At 42.2% G+C, this 22581-nt stretch overlaps 1 protein-coding gene across 10 annotated transcripts in view; it reads right to left on the bottom strand.

The window, feature by feature from the left end:
• Nucleotides 1-22581, bottom strand: part of LAMA2 (laminin subunit alpha 2) — a 1204230-nt gene that overhangs the window by 595398 nt on the left and 586251 nt on the right. For all 10 annotated transcript variants that reach the window (XM_033936921.1, XM_033936924.1, XM_033936922.1 and 7 more), the window contains exon 14: nucleotides 16773-16984. In XM_033936921.1, coding sequence (XP_033792812.1) covers nucleotides 16773-16984 — 212 coding nt within the window. The remainder of the gene's footprint in view (nucleotides 1-16772; nucleotides 16985-22581) is intronic.

The following is a 22581-nucleotide window of genomic DNA, read 5'->3' as shown; positions in this document are numbered from 1 at the left end:
TATAATGTATGCTCCTGATTCGTTAGTTGAAGGAGTGACGTCATTGAGTGGGGGTGGTATAAAGTGGTAAAAAAAGACGCCGCGGCCATCTTTGGTAGAGCAGAAAAACTTTGACATCGGGATGGTCGGTTAAAACAAACAAAAAAAGGGTGAGCGCATAGTTTTGAAAGTATTATACTAGCTGGTCCCCTTAAAGTTAAGAAAAGATGATGTTTTGTGTGAAAAACGATGGGATTTATTATGTTTTCTTTTGTTCTTATAGGGGTATATATCTTGATAAAGCCTTCACGGCGAAACATGTCGATGTGACAAGCCCCTACCCGATATTTGATCCTATAAAGGAACTAAAGAATGCTTAAGATAAGTTGAATTTTATAGCAAGAATACTTTTATTCACAAATATTTATGAAGATATCATGCACAAAAAAACGTATATATAAAAAAATGTATTAAAAACATGGGTGAATGAAGAAGCCAACAGCCATAGCCACTAAGGAAGATTTTGTATCGCCAAAAAATGTGGGCGTACAATAATGGCATGTCTGAAACCCGTTAAAAAATGTGAAAAAATTGAACACCAATAGTTATTATAGAGGTGGGGAGACATCAGTCATTAAACTGTTGGATATAGAAAGGTGACTGATGTAAAGAGAATAGACTGGGACATTTACTTATGCGGTGTGAGTTTTAGTTTAAAAGAGATTTTCAAATTAGTTACTATAAATTTTGAAGCCAAATATGGCAGAGTTTATAGGATATACGGAGGAGTATGTTCAAAATTTACTGTTAAGACCAGCCCTGCTTGAGGACAATAGCGAAGCTGGATCACATACATTTTGGGAAGACTGGGAGAGTGTCCAGAAAAGAAAAATAAGGGCTGAATTACATGGGAGTACTCTCATACAGTACTTGAAGAAAGCAATGATACCCCGGGGGTTGAGGATGTTAAAAGAACCGCGATTATTTAACAACGATAAAAGCTTCTTGGAGAAATGGATTGCCATTTTAAATCGCTGTAGTCGTGATTTAATGGTATTAATAGTCGAAACTACAACTAAAGTAGAGGAGGAGTTAAAGATTAAGCTAGACAAGATGGAACAAGAACTAAAAGTAAAATTCCCTACTGAAGAATTTGAAAAGAATCTAAATGATTTCCAACAATCTTTGACTACATTTAGAGACTCTTTGAAACAATCAAAAATAAAAAAATTCAGAAGAGACGAATTTGATTACATCAATGAAAAAGTTTATACGTGGAATAGGAAGGATATTCGTCAGACTAAACAGAAGAAGATAGCATTTGACAAGTCGTCAGATGATTCTGAATATTCAAGTGAAGGAGGGAATGAAGCTGGACAATCTAATATAAATAATGAAACAGCCAAACCTTTTTTAGGGGTGACAAGAGGCAGATCGAGAGGGGGAAAAAGAGGGCGGAATGTAAGTACGAGGGGCCAAGTGGGTCCGGTGACACGGAACAGCCAACAGTGATAAATTTAACTGAAGTTGTTCTGAATAAAGACCAAGAGGAAGTTCTTCAATTGGGTCTAAATTTCATTCCTACCATCTTTTATGACCCTTTTGGTATGAGAGTGGCTTTCTTTAAATTTCTACGGAAATTACAACTCCGTATTTATTTTCAGGACAACCCTCCCAGTATTGATAGGTCGATAAAAAAACCTCCCAGTAAATGGTTACCTCCGGGAAATATTCCTCACATGATCCTTACTTTCCAACAATTGGTATTATTGGATTTAGAAAAGCAAGAACGAGAAAATGTTGGCCGTTTTGTCCAGGGGAATATGGATAAAAACCAGAGACAGGCTTTGGGGGAATTGGTGGAGAATAAACAGTTGATAATTTTGAAGGCGGATAAGGGGGGGGCCACGGTATTACAGAGTAGAGAAAAATATAATCAGGAAGCTCATAAACAGTTGAGTAATAATGTGGCATATAGAAAATTGGAGGCCGATCCGAGGGTCCCCCTTATGGAAAAGATAAATGATATAGTAGAGCTGGCCTTAAAAAATGGTATGCTGACTAATAAAGAGGCCAGTTTCCTAAGGGAGCAATGGCCCACTACTCCAAAACTCTATCTGGTCCCGAAAGTACATAAGGATTTGAGATCTCCCCCGGGCAGACCAATAGTTTCCACAAAAGGCTCAGTTTTGGAGCCATTGTCACAATTTGTGGACTATTTTTTACAACCATTTGTCACCAAGGTTCCTTCCTTTATTAAAGACTCCTCTCATTTCATTACTATGTTAAATGAGGTTGAATCATTTGAAGATATCCCCGTGCTTGCCTCCTTGGATATAACATCCTTGTACACCATGATACCACAACAAGCAGCGCTGGACATCATTAAAGATGTCTTGGAAAAACGGACTGAAAATCCTAGAATACATACCAGCTTTCTATTGGATTTAGCAGAACTTGTTATATCAGCCAATTACTTTTGGTTTAATGGAGAATATTATCTTCAAATTCAGGGTGTGGCAATGGGGGCGACGCTGGCACCCTCGGTGGCAACATTATATTTGGCCAGCATGGAGGACAATTTGATTTACACAATGCAAAATTTTGATAAAGTATTGATGTGGAGGAGGTTTTTAGACGATGTTTTCATCATCTGGAGAGATACTGAGGAGGCCTTGCTAACATTTGTTCAAGCCCTGAATGGTCTAAATCAATATATAAAGTTTACAGCAGATTATAGTTTTGGAAAGATAAATTTTTTGGATCTTGTAATAAGTTTTGAACAAGGAAGATTCATTACGTCATTATATCGTAAACCAGTATCCAGAAACACTCTTCTAAAGTTTCACAGCCACCATCCATATAAACTGAAATACAATCTACCGGTAGGGCAGTTTCTTAGGTTGCGGCGTTTGTGCTCAGAAGATCAGGACTTTGTTTACCAATCTAGATTGCTGGAGAATCGTATTAAAGCAAGAGGGTATCCAAACCGAGCCATACGTAAAGCTTTCCTTAGAGCTAAATACGCCAACCGGGAGCTACTACTACAACCGTCATTGAATAACCAAATGGAGGAAGGAGAAGATCAAAAGAAATGTGATGAAAAAAACTCTAGAATGGTGTGTGTACTGCCTTTCCATACGGGATCGAACTATTTAGTCAACAGTATGAAGAAATACTGGTATATTTTGAAAACTGTTCCTAATGTTTTTGAGGATTTTCCCACAATAACCTATCGTCGGGGAAAAAATATTGGCGAATGCCTGGCACGACATAGATATTTTACAGAAACATATGAAGCACAAACTGTCTTGGGTCACCAAAGCTGTCAACATTGTCAATGGTGCAAAAGCACCATAGAAGGGCTTGAATGGCGGCCCCCACATAGGGAGATCAAGATCACAGCGACCACGACTACCACATGTAAAACCCATAATGTAGTTTATATTATATTATGCCCTTGTGATCTACTATATGTGGGTAGAACTAGCCGACAGATGAACATTAGACTAAATGAGCATAAATCAAGAATAGTGAATAAAGTGATGGAGGCCCCTTTAGTAGAACATTGGGAGGCCGTAGGGCATCGGAGCACGGATATAAGATGGCGGATTATAGCTCACATTAAGGAGGGGTGGGAGGGTGGAAACTACAGGAAAAGATTAAACTGGTTAGAACAAAAATGGATCTATAGGTTAAACACGGTGACACCGGGAGGGTTAAATCAAGAAGTGGAATGGAATTCCCTGTTATAATGTATGCTCCTGATTCGTTAGTTGAAGGAGTGACGTCATTGAGTGGGGGTGGTATAAAGTGGTAAAAAAAGACGCCGCGGCCATCTTTGGTAGAGCAGAAAAACTTTGACATCGGGATGGTCGGTTAAAACAAACAAAAAAAGGGTGAGCGCATAGTTTTGAAAGTATTATACTAGCTGGTCCCCTTAAAGTTAAGAAAAGATGATGTTTTGTGTGAAAAACGATGGGATTTATTATGTTTTCTTTTGTTCTTATAGGGGTATATATCTTGATAAAGCCTTCACGGCGAAACATGTCGATGTGACAAGCCCCTACCCGATATTTGATCCTATAAAGGAACTAAAGAATGCTTAAGATAAGTTGAATTTTATAGCAAGAATACTTTTATTCACAAATATTTATGAAGATATCATGCACAAAAAAACGTATATATAAAAAAATGTATTAAAAACATGGGTGAATGAAGAAGCCAACAGCCATAGCCACTAAGGAAGATTTTGTATCGCCAAAAAATGTGGGCGTACAATAATGGCATGTCTGAAACCCGTTAAAAAATGTGAAAAAATTGAACACCAATAGTTATTATAGAGGTGGGGAGACATCAGTCATTAAACTGTTAGTTAAACTAAGGGCATTTTTAGCGCACGCACAAGATTAGTGCGTGCTAGCCAAAAAATTACCGCCTGCTTAAAAGGAGGCGGTAGTGGCTAGCACGCACGCTAAAACCGCTAGCACACCTTTTTAAAAGGAGCCCTAAGAGAATTCAAACTATATAGAGTCTCAGAATGGTATCTGCATAGCCATAACAGATAAGAGCACAGTATTGGCTGACAGATTCAGGAGCCCCGAGTTATGATGCGCCGGTTCCTGGTCGGTTAAAGTTTGAGACCAGGAGCAAGTTGGTTCATGACCATGTCATTTAAAGGGTCATTTTTCAGAAAACCACACAAAACAAGCCATTGGGATATAGAAGACAGCATTTGTAGTTGACATCCCAGTAGACAGTGGGGCATCTCGGGGGGCACTGCAGTGAACTTCATATAAAAGGTCCCAGGTACACACCTCACCACAACCCCCTTATTTTGAATGGTGAGCCCTCCAAAATCTCCAAATACCTACTGTACCCAACTATACACCACAACAATAGCCCTTATGCTTGCAAGTGTCACCAATTTGATAATATAGTTGGTTTTAGGTGGGTTATAGTGGGCTCACCACATTCCACAGTTGTCCAGAGGAAGGCTACTAAAATGACGCATGGTCTTTGTCTTAAGGCATATGGGGTGTGACAAATCTAGCTCTCAACCCCCTCTGAACACTACATCATCTCTGGAGCATATCTGAACAACCGTTCAGTTAGGAACAAAGCTCAATTAGTCAAAGCCTGGCTGGAAGAAACACACCTAGACATCCTACTTCTAACCGAAACATGGCTAATTTATGACCAGGATGCTATCATAGGTGATATACTACCATTAGATTACAAAATTATTCCTCTATCGAGAAACTCAAAAAGAGGAGGTGGTCTAGCAATAATTCTCCAAGATCATTTTGAGTTTCAAATACTTGACTCTAAACTAACCAACGATCTGGAAATTCTCACTTGCAAAATATCCAAAGAGAACTGCAAAGATAATTTGATCGTTACAGTATTTTACATGCCTCCTAACAAATGTAACCTAGCAAAAGAAGACCTCTACGAATTCCTCCTTACTAACTCGGTAGCTGGCGCTTACAATCTACTAGCTAGCGATGTTAATTTACACCTCGAGCAGAAAGAGAATTCCAACGTAGCAGATCTACTCTCCTTCCTCACATCTCTAGGCTTTTCCAAACCACCTCTGACTAAAACCTACAGGAAAAGTCATCCAACTACCTCCAGCATAAATTTTAAAAGTGAAACCTGGGCTAACACCCCTTGGTCAGACCACCTCCTATGTAATTTTGAATTACACTGGACCAAGAAACCACCCAAAAGAAAACCAAGATTCAATCACAGAGAGAAAACGATCTGGACAAGAGAACAACTAAACCCGGCAGAATTTTGGTCGCACTATAGCTTAACATCCATCCCTGACTTAGATCCAAACTTCATCCTAGGATGGAAAAACTTCAGCAATCAGGTTCTAAATGATATTGCACCATTGAAAGTTTGCAAGAAAAGACACCATGTAACAGCCTCCTGGTATGATGCTGATCTATTGGCACTAATATGAGAAGTGCGTAAACTGGAAAGAATATGGTGTAAATCAGAAAAAGATCAGGATAGATTCACCTGGCGACTAAAAGTTAAAGAGTACAAACTAATGATTAAAGAAAAGCGCTGTAAACATTATTCCCAATCAATTAACTCTCCTTCACTGAATAGCAAAGAACTCTTCAGAATTGTCAATTCGTTATTTGATATTGAGGTACATAAATGTTCTCTGACAGCTCTCCCACCCTCTGCTTCTATCCTAGCTGACTACTTTGCTTCAAAAATTTGTAATCTGAAAACATCCCTTACAGCTACAAGCATAGACCTATCTATCAATCCACCTGCTCCAGGAAATGAAGGCGCAACTGCTGACATGACCTGGAATCATTTTGAAAACCCTGACTGGAACCAATTCCTCAAGCTCTGCTCTAATTTCTCAAGCTCTACTCTAAATATGCTAAATCCAACTGCCTACTAGACAACTGCCCACCAACTATCATGAAAAGAGCCCCCTCCCATTTAAAGCTGAACTTTTCAACTGGGTTACATTTTGTTTGTCCACCGGCTACTTCCCATTGGAACTCAGTCACATTCTCATAACTCCTATTATCAAGAACTCCAGGAAGCCAGTCACCTCGGTTGCCAACTGCAGACCCATTGCCAACATACCTCTTTTCCTCAAACTAATGGAAGATCTAGTTAACCTTGATCTCATGACATACTTAGAGAAGTTCAACATTCTACATGACTCTCATGACATTCTGCTCAGATGCCTCGATTCTACTGGCATCTCTGGACAGGTCCTAACCTGGTTTACAGGCTTCTTTAAAATCCGCACTAACCAGGTCCACAATGAAGGAACCTTTTCCCATTCCTGGTATAATCCCTGCGGAGTCCCACAGGGCTCCCCTCTCTCTCCTTCTCTGTTCAATGTCTACATGGCACCATTGGGACATATGTTATCTGATTTAAAACTGAAATCGTACATATATGCAGATGACATTACAATCATCATTGGGTGTGGCAGCTGTGTACTCGGTGTTGCTCTTTGCATTTGGTTTTGGCTCCCTATCTGTTGCTTTCTTCCTCTTGACAAAGATTTCATCGAAACACGGCCTGTGTTGAGGAAGTGTGAGGAGATGTTAGAAGATTGGTTGCCTGTTATGGCATTTCACCTTTGCTTGTGAAGACTTTGAAAATGCTCTCTGTCCTCTTGGTTTGAGTCTTTTTTTATTATCTAACTTATTATACTGTTTACTGACAGCACGTTTGCACTTGCACCTGCACTTTGTGATATGGAGGTTGGATTTGAACTCTAATCTGTTTGGGATGTTGGTTTTTTGATTTTTTTTCCTTTCTGGATGCCCCACAATCATCTTGCTTGCTTCATTCCTCGTGGACACTGTTCCAGGAAGACTTCGAACTCTCAAGCTAAGTGATTTATGAACTTTTGAACACAGCTATATTTATATATCATTGTATGATTTTTATGTGTGGCCTTTTCCAGCCTGGCTTGATAGTGCCTGTTATATGTTATATGTTGTTATATCTTGTCTGGTTTGTTTGTAGTGTTTGTATGGTGTTCTGTGTATGCTATTCTATGAAACTTTTGTGATATTTTTGCAAATTTTAAATTAATAAATATGTACAATATTTCTAATTTTGCAATTTGAGTACATTGCTCTGATATTATAGTATTTTTCTGTGGTATATATTCTTTAGGGATTTCTTTTTCTTATCTTTGAGATTACAATCATCATTCCCATAACCTCACTGACACAAGAGACAGAACAATTCACCTCATCTATCCTCACTAGGGTAGTAATGGACTACACAATTCAAACTAAAATTGGACCCAGAAAAAAACCAAGCTCTTCCTGTCAAGTCCCAACCACAAACTAATGAACACCTCCTTGAATTTAAATGGGATAACTTACCCAATCAACTCTACCATTAAAATCCTTGGAGTCATCCTAGATATCCCTGTCTTTTGAAGACCATACTAACGCTCAAGTTAAAAAATGTTTTGGCACCCTCTGGAAACTTCAGACCATCAAACACACTTCCACTCTTTTCGATTGCTGGTTCAATCTCTAATCTTAAGCACCTTAGACTATTGCAATATTATATACTTGGGTTCCTTTAAGAAAACCATCAAATGACTGAGAATCATTCAGAATACTGCCGTTCGTCTCATCTATGGTCTCAAAAAATCCGATCACATAAGCCCGTATTACAGAAAACTACACTGGCTACCGATGGAGGCAAGGGTCATCTTCAAGTTTGCCTGACTCTGCTTCAAAACCATAACTGGTTTATCCCCAATCTACCTCTCACATCATTTTGAATTTCCAGGCACCATTTGCACACGTAATGCCTCTCTGTTCGACTTCCCCTCCCTGAAGGACTGTATCTGCAAGAGATTCCTTGATAGATCACTGTCATTTCAAGCAGGCAAATGGAATAAATGTCTAACCACACTCATTTCCAATTCATCCTCCTACCAATCCTTCAGGAAATCAATTAAAACCTATCTCTTTGATAAATTCTTCTGACTCCTCCCTGCCTTGTAACTTCTCTGAAACACTTCTGGATATACCTAACTACTCCCGACTTACCAATGTAATTTGAAATTTTTCTCTGTAATATCGCTGTCTGTGTACAGGCTCTTCCTCTGTAAACCTCTCTGAACTGCTTGTAGTATTGCGGTATGCAAAAATAAAGTTATTATTATTATCATTATCATTTATAAATAAGTTAAATAGCACCGGTTCCAGTACAGATCCCTCCACTGTTTACTCTCTTCCATTGAGAAAAATGAGCATTTAACCCTACCCTGAGTTTTCTTTCCATTAACCAATTCCTAATCCACAACTGAACTTTGTTACCTATCCTATGACTCTTTAATATTCTCAGGAGCCTCTCATGAGAAACTTTGTCAAAAACTTTCTGAAAATCTAGATACACTACATCAACCGGCTCACCTTTATCCACATATTTATTCACATCTTCAAAGAAATCAAGCAAATTGGTGAGGCAAGATCTCCCTCGGCTGAGCCCATGCTGACTCTATCTCATTAAATCATATTTGTCTACATGATCCACAATTTTATTTTTCATAACTGTTTCCACCATTTTGCCTGGCACTGAAGTTAGGCTTACTGGTCTGTAATTTCCCGGATCTCCCCTAGAACTCTTTTTAAAAATCAGCGTAATATTAGCTACCCTCCAATCTTCATGTACTACAGATGATTGTAGTGACAGGTTACAGATCACTAACAGCAGGTCAGCAATTTCATGTTTGAGTTCTTTTAGTACCTCATCACTGCAGGTAACAATATGGCATCATTTAAAACAGGCTGATCAGGGCCTTGTGGTCTTCCCTGTGATGTTCTGCTTGATGGGTGGGAGAGGACGGGCAAGAATAAGAGAGGTGCTGCTGAACCCAGGGGGAAGGAATGGAAGGGCCAGAATGGGAGAGGTGCTGCAGGACCTAGGGAAAATGGGGTTGGAGGGATAAAGAAGGGCAGACAGAAAGAGGGTTTGTTGCACTTGGAGAAGAGAGGAAGGGACATACAGACAGATAGAGGTATTGTTGGACTAGGGTGGGGTGGAGAAGGAAGGCATGGACAGGAAGAGCTACTGCTGTACCAAATTGAGAAGAGAAGAATGGGAAAACAGGGAGAGGTGCTTCTGGAACCAGTGGGAGGAGAAGGAGGAAGAAGGGATGGACAGGAGATGTGCTGGACCCAGGGTGAGGGAGATGGAGAGAAGATGGACCAGCAGGGTGGGAATGGAAAGGATGAGAGAGAGAGAGAGAGAGAGAGAGAGAGAGAGAGAGAGAGAGAGAGAGAGAAACTAGACTCGGGGAGGGGAAGAAAGGGGAGGGATGCTAGGTGAGAGAGAGAGAGAAAGGAGAGAGACTGGATCAGAAAGAGGGGTAAGAGGGAACAGATGCTGGGTTATGAAGGGGCTGCAGGAATCAATACTAGCCTCGAAGTGGGGGGTTGTAGGAGAGGAAAGAGGGGAGTGATAAGGGAGACAGAGAAGAGATGCTCGCCATGGAGGGAGCATAGGGACAGAGAGGGGCAGTGTTGAATGAAGAAAAGACAGGAACAATACTGAACAATGATGATCACAGGGGAGGGAGAGGGACAGAGGAACAATTGCTGAACAGGGCAAGATATGGACTCAAATGTAAGATACTAAATACATGGGAAGGAGAAGGGCAGGTGCACAGAGGAGAGATGCTAGACACGGGGGTTTAGGGACTGGGACAGGGACACAGAAGAGGCTGAACAGGATAGATAGGTAAGCAGAGGGAAGATGGAAGGTGGGTAAGAAGAGAGAAAAAATGGGAGGTGGTACTCACAGGAGGTACTTAGCAGTGGAAGAGTGTTCCCTGATTGTATCATCTCAGCTTTTGGCTCTGAATACCACCTGTAGAGTTTGTCAGCACCATTCTGGCACTGGTGAGGCTCGCCTGGTGATGTCACTGAGGGCCTGACTCCCCATTTGAAAAAGATAATGCTGCTGTGCTGCATGGCCGTAGGACGTGGCCAAGGGGCATATCCTATAGGGCACACTAGGCCCCTTGGGATTCCCTTGGAGCCATGAAGAGCGACAAGGTGACAACTACCTCTTTGAGGTAGTTATTTTTTTCTTTATTAAGGAATATAAAGCAAAGATTAAGTTCTCTACTCCTGTTGTTACCAGTCCTATGGACCATCATCTTTCCACTTCTGGTTTGATCCCTCAACAAGATGTTAGATCTCTCAGGTACATCACTTAGTCCTCCTGCTCGGACTCCTCCACCCTCTGCAATAGTTCCCATTGGACTATGACCCGAAGCTGGACCTAATTCTCTCCCTTCGGAAGTTGTGAATCCTCAACTGATTTCTAGTTTCATATTTGAAAATGTCTCAAGAATTTTCCTTTCAAGGAGATTTGACTGGGGACCTGAATTTTATGGGGATTTCACAGGAAATTACTTTGAAAGATGTTTGGCAGGTCAATCATAGGAAGGAGGGGTTATTAAAATCTGTTATATCGCAAAATCAAATTTTTCACAGGAAGCTTTTGAAAATTGGGAAATGTGGACTCAGATTTACAGATACTTGATAAATGTTTGTCAACTGTTGAAACACAGGTTTCATTCTTGCAGGCTGTATCCACCTCTGCAGTTAAGGATTCTTATCGATTACATTTAAAGATTGAGATGCGTAGTAGTAGTAGTCACCTGAGATCTTACTCAGGCCACCTCTCTCCTCTCATCATCACTGCTCCACTCCTATTGCTCTGTTCCCAATATTTGTCTCTTACTGCTGCTGCTCTACTCCCAATGTTTTTCATAGTGTTGCCGCTGCTACTGCCTGACTTCTTTGATTGGTACTGCTCACATTCCACCTGGGCTACTAAAACTCTCCAGAGCAACACTGATATTATGAGGAGTGATGAATGCCAGCACAGGTTGACAAGAGGCTGCTTGTCTTACTGCCAATGAGAGACCGCTCTCCTTGTATACCAAAATCATGTTGCTTTCACTGGCGGGCAAGGAAAACAGCCTATCATTAGTTGGCAAGGAGAGGTTGCTTGCCTTTCCGCAGAGGCATGCTTCTTGCAACATTGCTCAGTCTGCAAACCTTAGGTGCCAGGCCGGATTATTTAGTTGCCCTGTCTTATGGTCTCACAGATTTCATAAAATTCCGTGGCGGGCCACAGGTTGCCCATTTCTGGAGAAGACAGTAAGTTAGCATGCACCATCTAACTTGACTCAAAGACTGGTGTAAATAGTCATGTCTAAAGTTGGCACTGCACATGTAATTGATAATGTTCTATCAATTACATATGCAACAGCAAGACACACCCCTAGGATTACCAGATGTCCAGATTTTCCCGGACATGTCCAGGCATACGGACGGCTTTTCAAAACCCAGGACTCTGTCCGGGTTTTGAAAAGCTTCCGCCTCTGGACTGATTCGGGAGGACATCTGCGCAAGAGCGGATGTAACATGGTGGCATCACACGCATGCACGCATGTGATGTCATTGAATTGCATCTGTGCATGCGAAGATGCCCTCCCCGATGCGATCCCAAGGACAAGAACATGTTGAGGGGGCAGAGCTGGGAGCGAGGCTGGGGTGGAACAGGGTAATGACTTGGGTGTAATGTGACAGGGCTGGGTGGAACTGGATGGGCCTGGAGTAAAATCTGGCAATCCTAGATATCCCTGAACTGCTAATCTTCATGCTTCCTTTGTAGTTGTGCACTATAGCATTTAGGCCCTGATTCTACAAATGGCGCTTAGCGGTAGGCACCTAGATTGAGGACGTCCACCTATGTAGGCGACTAACTTAATTTTTTAATTGGGCCAATCAATTTTGTTAATTGAACAACAACATTAGAAAACAAATACAAATCGATTAAAAAAATAATAATTTTCAGGTATATGCCTAAATCAATAGGTGCCGTGTAGGCATCTACACTGAGGCGCCTACACGTAAAGTGGGTATGGTTATGGGCAGAGTTTGAGCATGAATTGCCTTAGGCAATGTCAAGCATCCACCTTAGGTGCTAGTTAATTAGTTGCCACTGCGAGCCTTCTGAAACTGCCTCTGGAAGTCCCAGTAGTCATTTTCACCATGGAGAGAGCATGGGAAGAAATGAGTGGGAATCACTCCTGCCCCAATGTGCTGCTAGACCACTAGGAGAGCAGGGTAGGCCTGAGGGGGGGGATGTTACTCTTTTCTGCTCGGGAGGGAGGGAACGAATGCTATGCTGCTGGTCCGGTGGGGGAGGGGTAGGGCACAGGCACATGCTGACCGTGGCAGCAGAAGTCGGGGGAGGGGGGCTTGCGGCGGTAGAGGGTAAAATTTGAATATAAACTGAGACCCCCGTTTTGGGGCCCAAAAATCTCAGTTTATATTCAAGTCTATATGGTAAGTTGAATTAGATTCCAGTAGGCATGATTCTACAAATGGCCTAGCACCACTAAGTGCTATTTATAGAACCAGGACTTTACACACTAGGTTTATAGATTAGCGCCCAAGTGCAGTTATGTGTGTAGCTACAAATTACTGTGAGTTAGCACCAATTAACACCACCTAAGGGTTATTATTTGTATTAAGGCCAATTGGTGCCTAATTTAACAATTACCCCCCCCCCACCACCACCACCACCACCTTTTACATAACCGCGCTAGCGTTTTTAGCGCCAGTCACAGTGGTAACAGCTCCAATGCTCATAGAATTCCTATGAACGTCGGAGCCGTGGCTATGGATTTGTAAACGGGTGGGTAAGTTAGGTACACTACTGGCACCATGCTGTAATTTGTATGCCTAAATTTGGGAGCAGAACATAATAGAATTTGGATCATAGCGTGAGTTTGAAACTCATATGATACTTCTGGGTCACTCCTGCCCATGGAAAAGGCTTTACTATTATTGTTTGTCCTAATTACCATGTCAACATTTCTATTAAACTGAAGTTTTCTATAAATTTTACCAATATGGCAGAACATTTGCTATAGTTCTATGGATTTTAATTGCAATGCTCCCTGTAGATAACCCAGCAGGTGCACAGACGTTAAGTACAATTAGGAACATAATTGAGCCAGAATGAAGAATTATGGCAGTGTTACAACTTTACACTGACTGAAAAATGGAAATATTAATATTATATCATGATTATATTGATCTTATAAAGAGAAACACATATATTCTAATGTATTTCATTCTAAATTATTGTGATATCAATATGAACAAATAAACTTCTGCTAAAACTCATATTAATTACATATCCCTTCAGCTATCTTGCTGTAATTTTTCTTTTCACAGAAAGATTAGTGGATACATGAACGGATTTCCAAAGGAAGTGATAAAAATAACAGTAATGGAATTTAAAAAGACATGGGATAAATACAAAAGCTCACTTGTTTGGGGGGTTGTTATTTTTATAAAAATTGTGCTGTTTTTGCCTTAAGAGTAATAAAACATGCTAGGTGCAATGCTAGTCTCAAATAATTTTGAGCCCTATTAACTCCCTTGAATATGAAATGCACAATTAATTTAATAACTTGCAGGTTTATAAAATTATATATATATATATATAATTATATATATATATATCTCCTATATAATAAAAGGTTACCGGCGCATGCGCTATTAAAACAGAGGGTTCCCTGCCGTTGTGGTGTGTGATCCGTGGCCGTGTTCCATTTTAGAACCCAGCGGCAGGGAACATTCTAGCCAATCCCCTCCTCCCGTCCTCACTCACCAACTGCTGCTGGGAGGAAGTGCAGGCAAGCCGGACACCTGAGGCAAAAGCGCCTGCAGGAGGATGCCCCAGCCGCCGCCCGCCAACACCTTCCCAGTCTCCTGAGCTGCGTCCTCTCCCCCCCCCCCCCCCAATTGCCGACCTCGGTGGCTGCTGACAAGTGCTGTGTCCCTCCGTGCCGAATTCCATTTTCGAATTCAGCACAGAGAGACACAGCACAGCCAGCGACTCCCCCCTCCCGCCCTCACTCATCGCCAAAACCAGCTACTTTAAAGCCTCCTCCTTCTTGCCGGCTCACCCACATTTAAATTCAGAAAAAAGCGCTGCACCGCGCTACTACTGGCCTCGCCGTCTTCTGTCCACTGCGGCCCGCCCTCTCTGACTACCTCCTGTTTTCGCTAGGGTTGGCCGCAGTGGATAGAAGACGCTGAAGCCAGCGTTAGCGCGGTGCAGAGCTTTACTCTGAATTTAAACACGGCGGCTGGGAAGGGAGCGGGAAATGCTGCTGCTGCTGCACAGGGAAGGCCGGGAAATGCTGCTGCTGCACAGGAAAGGCTGGGAAATGCTGCTGCTGCACAGGGAAGGCCGGGAAATGCTGCTGCTGCTGCACAGGGAAGTGTGTGTGTGTGGGGGGGGAAATGCTGCTTCTGTACAGGGAAGACAGAGAAATGTTACTGCAACATAGGGAAGTGTGTGTGTGGGGAGGGGGGGAATGCTGCTTCTGTACAGGGAAGACTGAGAAATGCTACTGCAGCATAGGGAAGTGTGTGTGTGTGTGGGGAATGCTGCTTCTGTACAGGGAAGACTGAGAAATGTTACTGCAGCATAGGGAAGTGTGTGTGTGGGGGGAATGCTGCTTCTGTACAGGGAAGACTGAGAAATGCTACTGCAGCATAGGGAAGTGTGTGTGTGTGAGGGGGGGAAATGCTGCTTCTGTACAGGGAAGACTGAGATGCTACTGCAGCATAGGGAAGTGTGTGTATGTGGGGGGGGGGGGGGGAAATGCTGCTTCTGCACAGGGAAGGCCGGGAAATGCTGCTGCTGCACAGGGTTAAGTGTGTGTGTGTGGGGGGGAATGCTGCTTCTGCACAGGGAAGGCCAGGAAATGCTGCTGCTGCACAGGGAAGGGTGGGAAATGCTGCTGCTGCACTGGAAAGTGTGTGTATGGGGGGGGAAATGCTGCTGCTGCACAGGGAAGGGTGGGAGGGAAATGCTGATACATAGGGAAGTGGAGGGGACGGAGAGGGAAAGTGGGCCTGGGAGCAATCTTGGTTTGCTTTGGGGGAGGGGAGACAGAAGGGGGCCATGGAGAGACAAAAAGACAGGCAGGCAAGCAGCACATTAGAACGAAAGACAGACACACAGAAAGACAGCGGGCAGGGAGAGAGACAGAAAGAAAGAAAGACAGACAGAAAGGGTGCCAGAGAGAGAACCAGAAAGAAAGAAGGACAGACAGCGGGAGGGAGAAAGACAGAAAGAAAGGAAGATAGAGATAGAGGCAGGGAGAGAAACAGAAAGAAAGACAGACAGACATATATTCTAGCACCCGTTAATATAATGGGCTTAAACACTAGTATGTATATATTACAATGAATGATTTTTAATATCAATGTGGTTTATTGACAAATAATTTATATCATTCATATATAACATAACATAAAGGCCCCTTTTTATCAAGCTGTGTTAGGGGTTTTTTTTATTGCCGGCTGCTGACATAAAAACTCCTGAAAGGAAAAAGAAAGAACAGAAAAATCCTACCAAAGCAATTTTCCAGGTTGGCTGAAGAGCCAAAAGAGCTCTGCCATGGGGTGGACGGGTGGGAATTAATCTCAAGGGTCACTTGTGGAGTCTGGTCTCTAAAATATTCTCAGAGTTCAACCTCAAACTAAAAGGCTGAAACCAGCCAGAGGTCTCTCCTCAAAGAGTGCTTTTCAGTTAGGGTGAGAGAATTCACCCTCTCCCCATGAAATATAGCGCACTTGGCCTGATTTTAAGAGTTTTCTAGGACTCTCACTTACTACTACCCAAAGTCTCAAAAAGGTCCTAAACAGATCCAAAGAAGCTTTTTAGAAAAACAGCTCTCTCCTCAAGCAAATATATACAAATTATATATGCAGAAGGCATGGGATAGGCACATGGGAATCAGATCTCTTAGAGAGTGGAAGAGATAATGGTTACTGTGGATAACTTTTGTTTCATGAGTACATCAAGGAAAATTTTTGTTGTTTACCTGCAATTACATCACTTTCTTTTCCAGAGATAAATAAAAAAAAGATTTGACATCGATATGTGAACCTTTCTTAAGAAAGAACTGAATATTTAATGGGGTGTCCTAATTTTTTCACATGACTGTATGCATGTGAAATAGCATTTAGTTGCCCTGCTGTCATTGTCATGGGTAAGTATATGCTTATACAAGTTGACAGTAGTCTGTACATCTGCACATTCAAGTGGAAGATTGGATTTATTAATTTGAAATACTGCCTTGTACCTGAGTTTTAAGCTGGTTCACAATTACAAATAAGTGTGAGTGCCTTGTTATGGAATTACCTTTTACATGTATTTACCTGTAGATAGCTTCTTTCTCACTGCTGTAGGTGGCCCGTATAAGAAGCCTCTTCACATTTGTCAGAACTGTCATGAAATCCTTTTTGCTGACTGGATAGGTGGTTCCATGAATAGTGAATAATTCCGGACTCAGTACAATTGTTTCAACCTGTTCCTCAAATGGCTGTAGGTTAATCCCCTCTTCTGCAGTGCTTATCCTCAAGCCATTACCCTGTATAGAAATGATGAGAGACAATTAAAAAAAAAAAAAAAATCAAGAGATAATTCTAGACACATCTAAATACAGCACAGAATGTGTTATACTAGGCAAGCTGTTAGCTTCTAGTCCAAAAGAGTAGGGAAGCAATCAAGGAAAGCAAAACATAGGATCTCTATTGCAAAATGGATTGTAACCCACTGGGGCCAGAAACTACCTAATATGCTTGTCTATGTGACTCATCTTCAGCCTGAAATGATTAGACAAGTAATCAAATCTGAAATCAAATCCAAAATTGCATAAAAATACTCATAATTTGACACCTATTCGACCAAATTGGTTGTTGAAGATCTTTTGCTTATTTGAAATGCTTTAGCATTCAGCTGGGATATTTAAATGTCCCATCAAGTGCAGTTCAGCTTGACTGGTTTCTTCATATGAAATACACATGCATTTATTAGACACATATCTGAACTTTTTTTTATTTAGAGATGTGTAGAACACTTTCTCACGTTCTAGTACTGGGCATTTGAGACTTGGACAAAAATTTTGGTCAAAGATGTTGTATAAAGATAGACATCCTGGAAGTCTGGGTGTCCCAATGGCCTCCACCCTTAAAACCCAGCATCTGCTCCTTCTTCCTTCCCTCCCTACCCTCATAGCCAGATATCTCCCTCTCTATTCTCTCTTCCCTTCTGAACTCTACCCCATGATACAGCATTTCTCCCACTCTCTTCCCTCAATCCCATTGCCAAGCATCTCTCCATCACTCCATTCTGCTCCTGGATCTATCTCCCTCCTTCTCCCCTCCACCTCCTGTGTATCGCTTCCTCCCTCCCGTTCACTCCAATGTACAAAACTCTCTCTCCCTCCCTCCCTTGCAACCCTCCCCCATGCAGAATTATTTCCCTTCTTCCCACTGCCATATCCAATATTTCTGTTTCTTTCCCACTGTCTACTATCTCTCGCTCCCCTTTTCTTGTGAACTGGATCAACCCTCTCTATCCCCCTCCATGTACCAGCTATCCCTTCCTCCCCTCCATTATATGAAACATTTCAGCCTCACCATGCATGTCTCCCTCCCCTTGTGCCAGCATCTTTACTTCCTCTCACCCCTCCTTTCCCCTTGTGACAGAATCTTTCCTTCCTCTTACCCCTCCCCTCCCCTGTGCCAGCTGTTTTCCTTCCTCTCAGTATTCCCCTCCCCGTACCATTATCTTTCCTTCCTCTCACCCTTCCCCTCCCCCTGTGCCAGCATCTTTCCTTCCTCTTATCCTCCCCTCTCCCGTGCCAACAACTTTTCTTCCTTCTCTCCATGGGCCCGTACTCTACTTAGTAAGGCTTGCTTTGCTTCATCAAATTGTAGTCACACACTATGTCTGATACTACCCCAGAAGCTTCCTCTCTGCCGTGAAGAGACTTGTGGGTAAATGGTAGGCAGCATGTGGGAATCATTGCTCATACCGTGACCCGATAGCTGACATCAGCTTAGATTCTGCACAGGAAAGGGGGAATTCTGTGTGACATTGCAATTCTTCACAAATTCTGTGTTGCGTGGTCACGCAGAATTCTGCCAGAAGAAGACTTTGATAAACTAGTGTGACACAAACACTATGGAAAGAATATGCCGATTTTGAGGTGATCTGCAATTTGCCGTAGAGGTGTTCCCAGGGATATAATTTGGATGGAGCAGATGTGGAGGTTCGATGTCACACAGGTACAAATGCAGAATGAATACATTTGTACAGTTTTTGGAGCAGGTGGAAATTTGCTTACTACTGAGGCTGCTTCCATGAACCTGTTTTATGCAGCATATTGTCTTTATAAAATAAGCTTAAAGAGCTACCTTTTTGGACTTGCTCCACCACTATTCTTATGAACTTGATACTAAGAAATGACACTGTGGTAGATAGAAGTTTGCTATTCTTCTTGCAAGAATAAAGGCCTGGTGAAGATAAGGACTGAGTTGATCCAGGTCCCTTGAAAGGGGTGGAAGATATTATCCCCATAGAATTGTGGAACTGTGCAGGAATACTCCAGAATACTCACATTGGTGTCCTGTTATAAAATGAGTCTCTTTATCTACCTTGAGACAAGTAGTGGACAGTCCAGCCTTTATTACTTTTAAATTTCCCCTGAAGTGGCATTAGGGCCCAGATTCTATAAATGGTACCTGAAGGTCGGAGCCTAGACTGGCATGCCTAGCCGATCTAGACACCTAACTTAATTCATCAATTAGACTTAATCAGTGTCGTTGAGCTACTCAGCTGATATTTTGTGGTTTGCATTTCAGATACGTCTTTTGTTTTCTTTTTCTTTTTAATTTTTTTATCTTCTTTTTTTGAGAACTTTTTCAATATATAGGATCCTGTTCCTTGTTATAGGAGTGCCCAATTGCTTTAGATAATTTTGTTACCTTTTTTTTTAGCACTTTACTGAGTTTTTTTCTACTTGTTATTGGTTTTCTATTAAAGTGCTTTTTTTTCTGGTACTGTTGGCCAATGATAAGACTCTGGGCTCCTAAATAGCATAATGTTTCTAGATATCTGTGGCTACCTGCTATGCTTCTTCAGCCTATGAAGCCATGTTGTATAATATAATTATTTAAGAAGCTCTTCCTTGGCCGGAAAGGAACTATAATATCATATGTGATTTTCACACTATTTTTGAATGATTATTATTTATTCAAAAATGGTGTAAAAGTATATTAAAGCAATAAAAAAAAACAATTTTAAAACAATTTAAACAAGTTCAAAAATAATTTAAACAATTTTTAAAAAAGTAATTTAAAAAACAATTTAAAAATAATTAGCTGGTAGGTGCCTACTAGTTTGAGACACGGATCCAAAACAAATGCAACTGTGGAAATTCAATGTTCACAAGACTTGGAGATAATTTTATTCAAAATTTGCTTGAAACAAGCACACACAGCAATAAAAACTCTATCCACATGTGTCTTTTGAAGGATAGAGTTTTTACTGCTTTGTGTGATTGTTTCAAGCAAATTTTGAACAAAATTATCTCCAAGTCTCGTGAACATTGAATTTCCACAGTTTCGTTTGATTTGGATCCGTTCTTCATTCCTATGGAAACATGGGTCTTTTCGCTTTTACTACTTTGAGACAGGCATCTACTCCAAGGCACCTACCTTCAGAAAGTAGACATGGTTAGGAGTGGATTCTGGGCAGATTTTGAGTGTGGTTTGACTTAAGCGCTGATAGGCACCTAACTTAGGCGCACTCATTTAAGCCAATGGGCATGATTCTATAAATGGTGCCTATTGGATGATTGACAGTTGCACTCCTTGGCGTCAAGGAGTTAGGCACCATTTACAGAATCAGGGCTTAGATGCCAAATCAAGACCATGTCAGGTCATCAAATATATTCTTATTTTCATTTGGTTTTATTGCAAACACTTTGATATTTGTCATTTTAGATTCAAGTTTGTTACAAGGTCTAGTAATGTTTTCAAGTTTAATATTGTAAGTATTTGATATAGCACTCAATCAGGAGCCTTTGGAGTGGTTCACCTTCAAGGGAGTCCTTTACTGAGGTGCACTAACCAATATAGAGTGTGCTAACAATTAGGCCCAGATTCTCTAAAAGTGTGTCCCGATTTTAGGCAGCTGTAGGCTGTAGCTGTAGCTGTAGCTGATTGGCCAATCAGACCTTAGACTTAGTAGGGATGGGCGGACCCGCTATTCCTAAGGCCTGATTGGTCCAGGCTTCTAGAGCCTGGGCCAATCAGACCTTAGGCTTCGGCGGGATGGGCCGGGAAGGGGCGGGCCCGCCTCATTTCGACGAGGTGTGCCTGCTTGCTCGACGTGCAAGACCCATCTGTAAGAACAGGTTTGGTGGAGTGGGGGTTGTTAGCGCCGGGGGGGGGTGCGTCTTCGGGCAGGAGGGATTGGGCACCCTCCTGCCAGCGACCGATATTGTCGGGGGGGGATCAGTAATGTCAGGGGGGGGCAGTCGGTAGTGTCGGGGGGGTGCGTCTTCGGGCAGGAGGGTTTGGGCACCCTCCTGCCAGTGATCGGTCAGGGGCCACGGCCCGCTATACTTATAGCGGCAGAGAGATCCCTTGCCGCGATAAGTATAGCGGCCGCGTCTACTTACAATGTAGACCAGCATTTTGCTGGCCTACATTTTTAAGCTTCTCATCTACTAGGGAGACGCGTAGGGCCGCCTAGGTTCAGCCTAAGACCCGCCTAAGGCCCTTAGACGAGCTTAGGCATCTTGCGGGTCTCCCTAGGCTCCCGGAGGCGCCTTCAGGCCTGCCTGGGGAGCATTTTTTTAAAAAAAACGTGCATCCCGATTGGCTGATTAGACAGCTGTAGGACGCCTACAGCTGCTTAAAATCGGGACGCACTTTTAGAGAATCTGGGCCCAAATGTATAAGTGCAAATAAGTTCATTTTATACCTATGGGCTTCTTAGTATTTAGCATGCACTAATCATTTGTGCATACTCGTTTGTTAGATAAATAAAAAAAAGATGACAAAAAAGAAATGCACAATCAAAAAAGGACAGAAAAAGAAAATAGTAACAATCATGTGATTTCATTCCAGTGGGTGTTTCCTACCTTTATTTAGTTAGTTTTCTATACTGTTCTCCCCAGGGAGCTCAGAACAGTTTACATTAGTTTATTCAGGTACTCAGGCATTTTTCCCTATATGTCCTTCTGGGCTCACAATCTATCTAATGTACCTGGGGCAATGGGGGGATTAAATGACTCGCCCAGGGTCAAAAGGAGCAGTGTGGGTTTGAACCCACAACCTCAGGGTGCTAAGGCTGTAACTTTAACTACTCTCCCGCAAACCATCCCTCGGGAATTAGGAAAGGTAGGTGTTTTCTCTTTATTATTGTTGCTTTTATCTAATTATTAAGTGGAAAAGTTATCAACATGGCCTATCTTTAAGATGGGTTATTTTACCACAAGTCATGCTAAATAAAATGGAACCCTGTGCTAAAATAACACAACTTGTGATAAAATAACCATTCTTAACAGTAGCCCATATTGATAACTTCCCCTATAAATATTTTCCATCATATGATATTAAACTTTGCTTTGCTTACATACATACTAATCAGTTTGGAATCCTCTAAGCCAGGGGTGCCCAAAAGGTCGATCGTGATCGAATAGTAGATTGCAAAGGCAATGCGAGTCGATCGTGGAGCCCATCCCAGGCTCCATGATCAACTTGCGTTGCCTTTGTGTTCTCCCTGCTTCACTGACGCTGTAACAAGCCAGCAACAACTGCAGAAGTGCGGGCATACCAGCCTCCCCCCCTCCCACACACGACGTCAATTCTGATGTCGGAGAGGAAGTTCCGAGCCAGCCAATCGCTGGCTGGCTGGCAGGCCCGGAACTTCCTCTCCAAAGTCAGAATTGACGACAGGGGGAAGGCTACTGGCCTGTTGCGGCATCGACGAACAGGGAAAATTTGAAAGTTTGGGGTCCTGTTCACAGACGGCAGCGGTAACTTGGGGGCCTGTTCCCAGATGACAGCCCTGGCGGTGGCTTGGGGAGAAAGAAAGGACAGACAGAGAGAAAGAAAGGGGAGACAGAAAGATAGACAGGGAAACAGAAAAAAAGAAAGAAAGGGGGGCAGG

This window comes from Geotrypetes seraphini, chromosome 3 (assembly GCF_902459505.1).
Source record: "Geotrypetes seraphini chromosome 3, aGeoSer1.1, whole genome shotgun sequence".
In the NCBI taxonomy this organism is placed as follows: Eukaryota; Metazoa; Chordata; class Amphibia; order Gymnophiona; family Dermophiidae; genus Geotrypetes; species Geotrypetes seraphini.
Note: the sequence above shows the minus strand (reverse complement) of the source record. Positions and strands in the feature narration are given on the sequence as shown.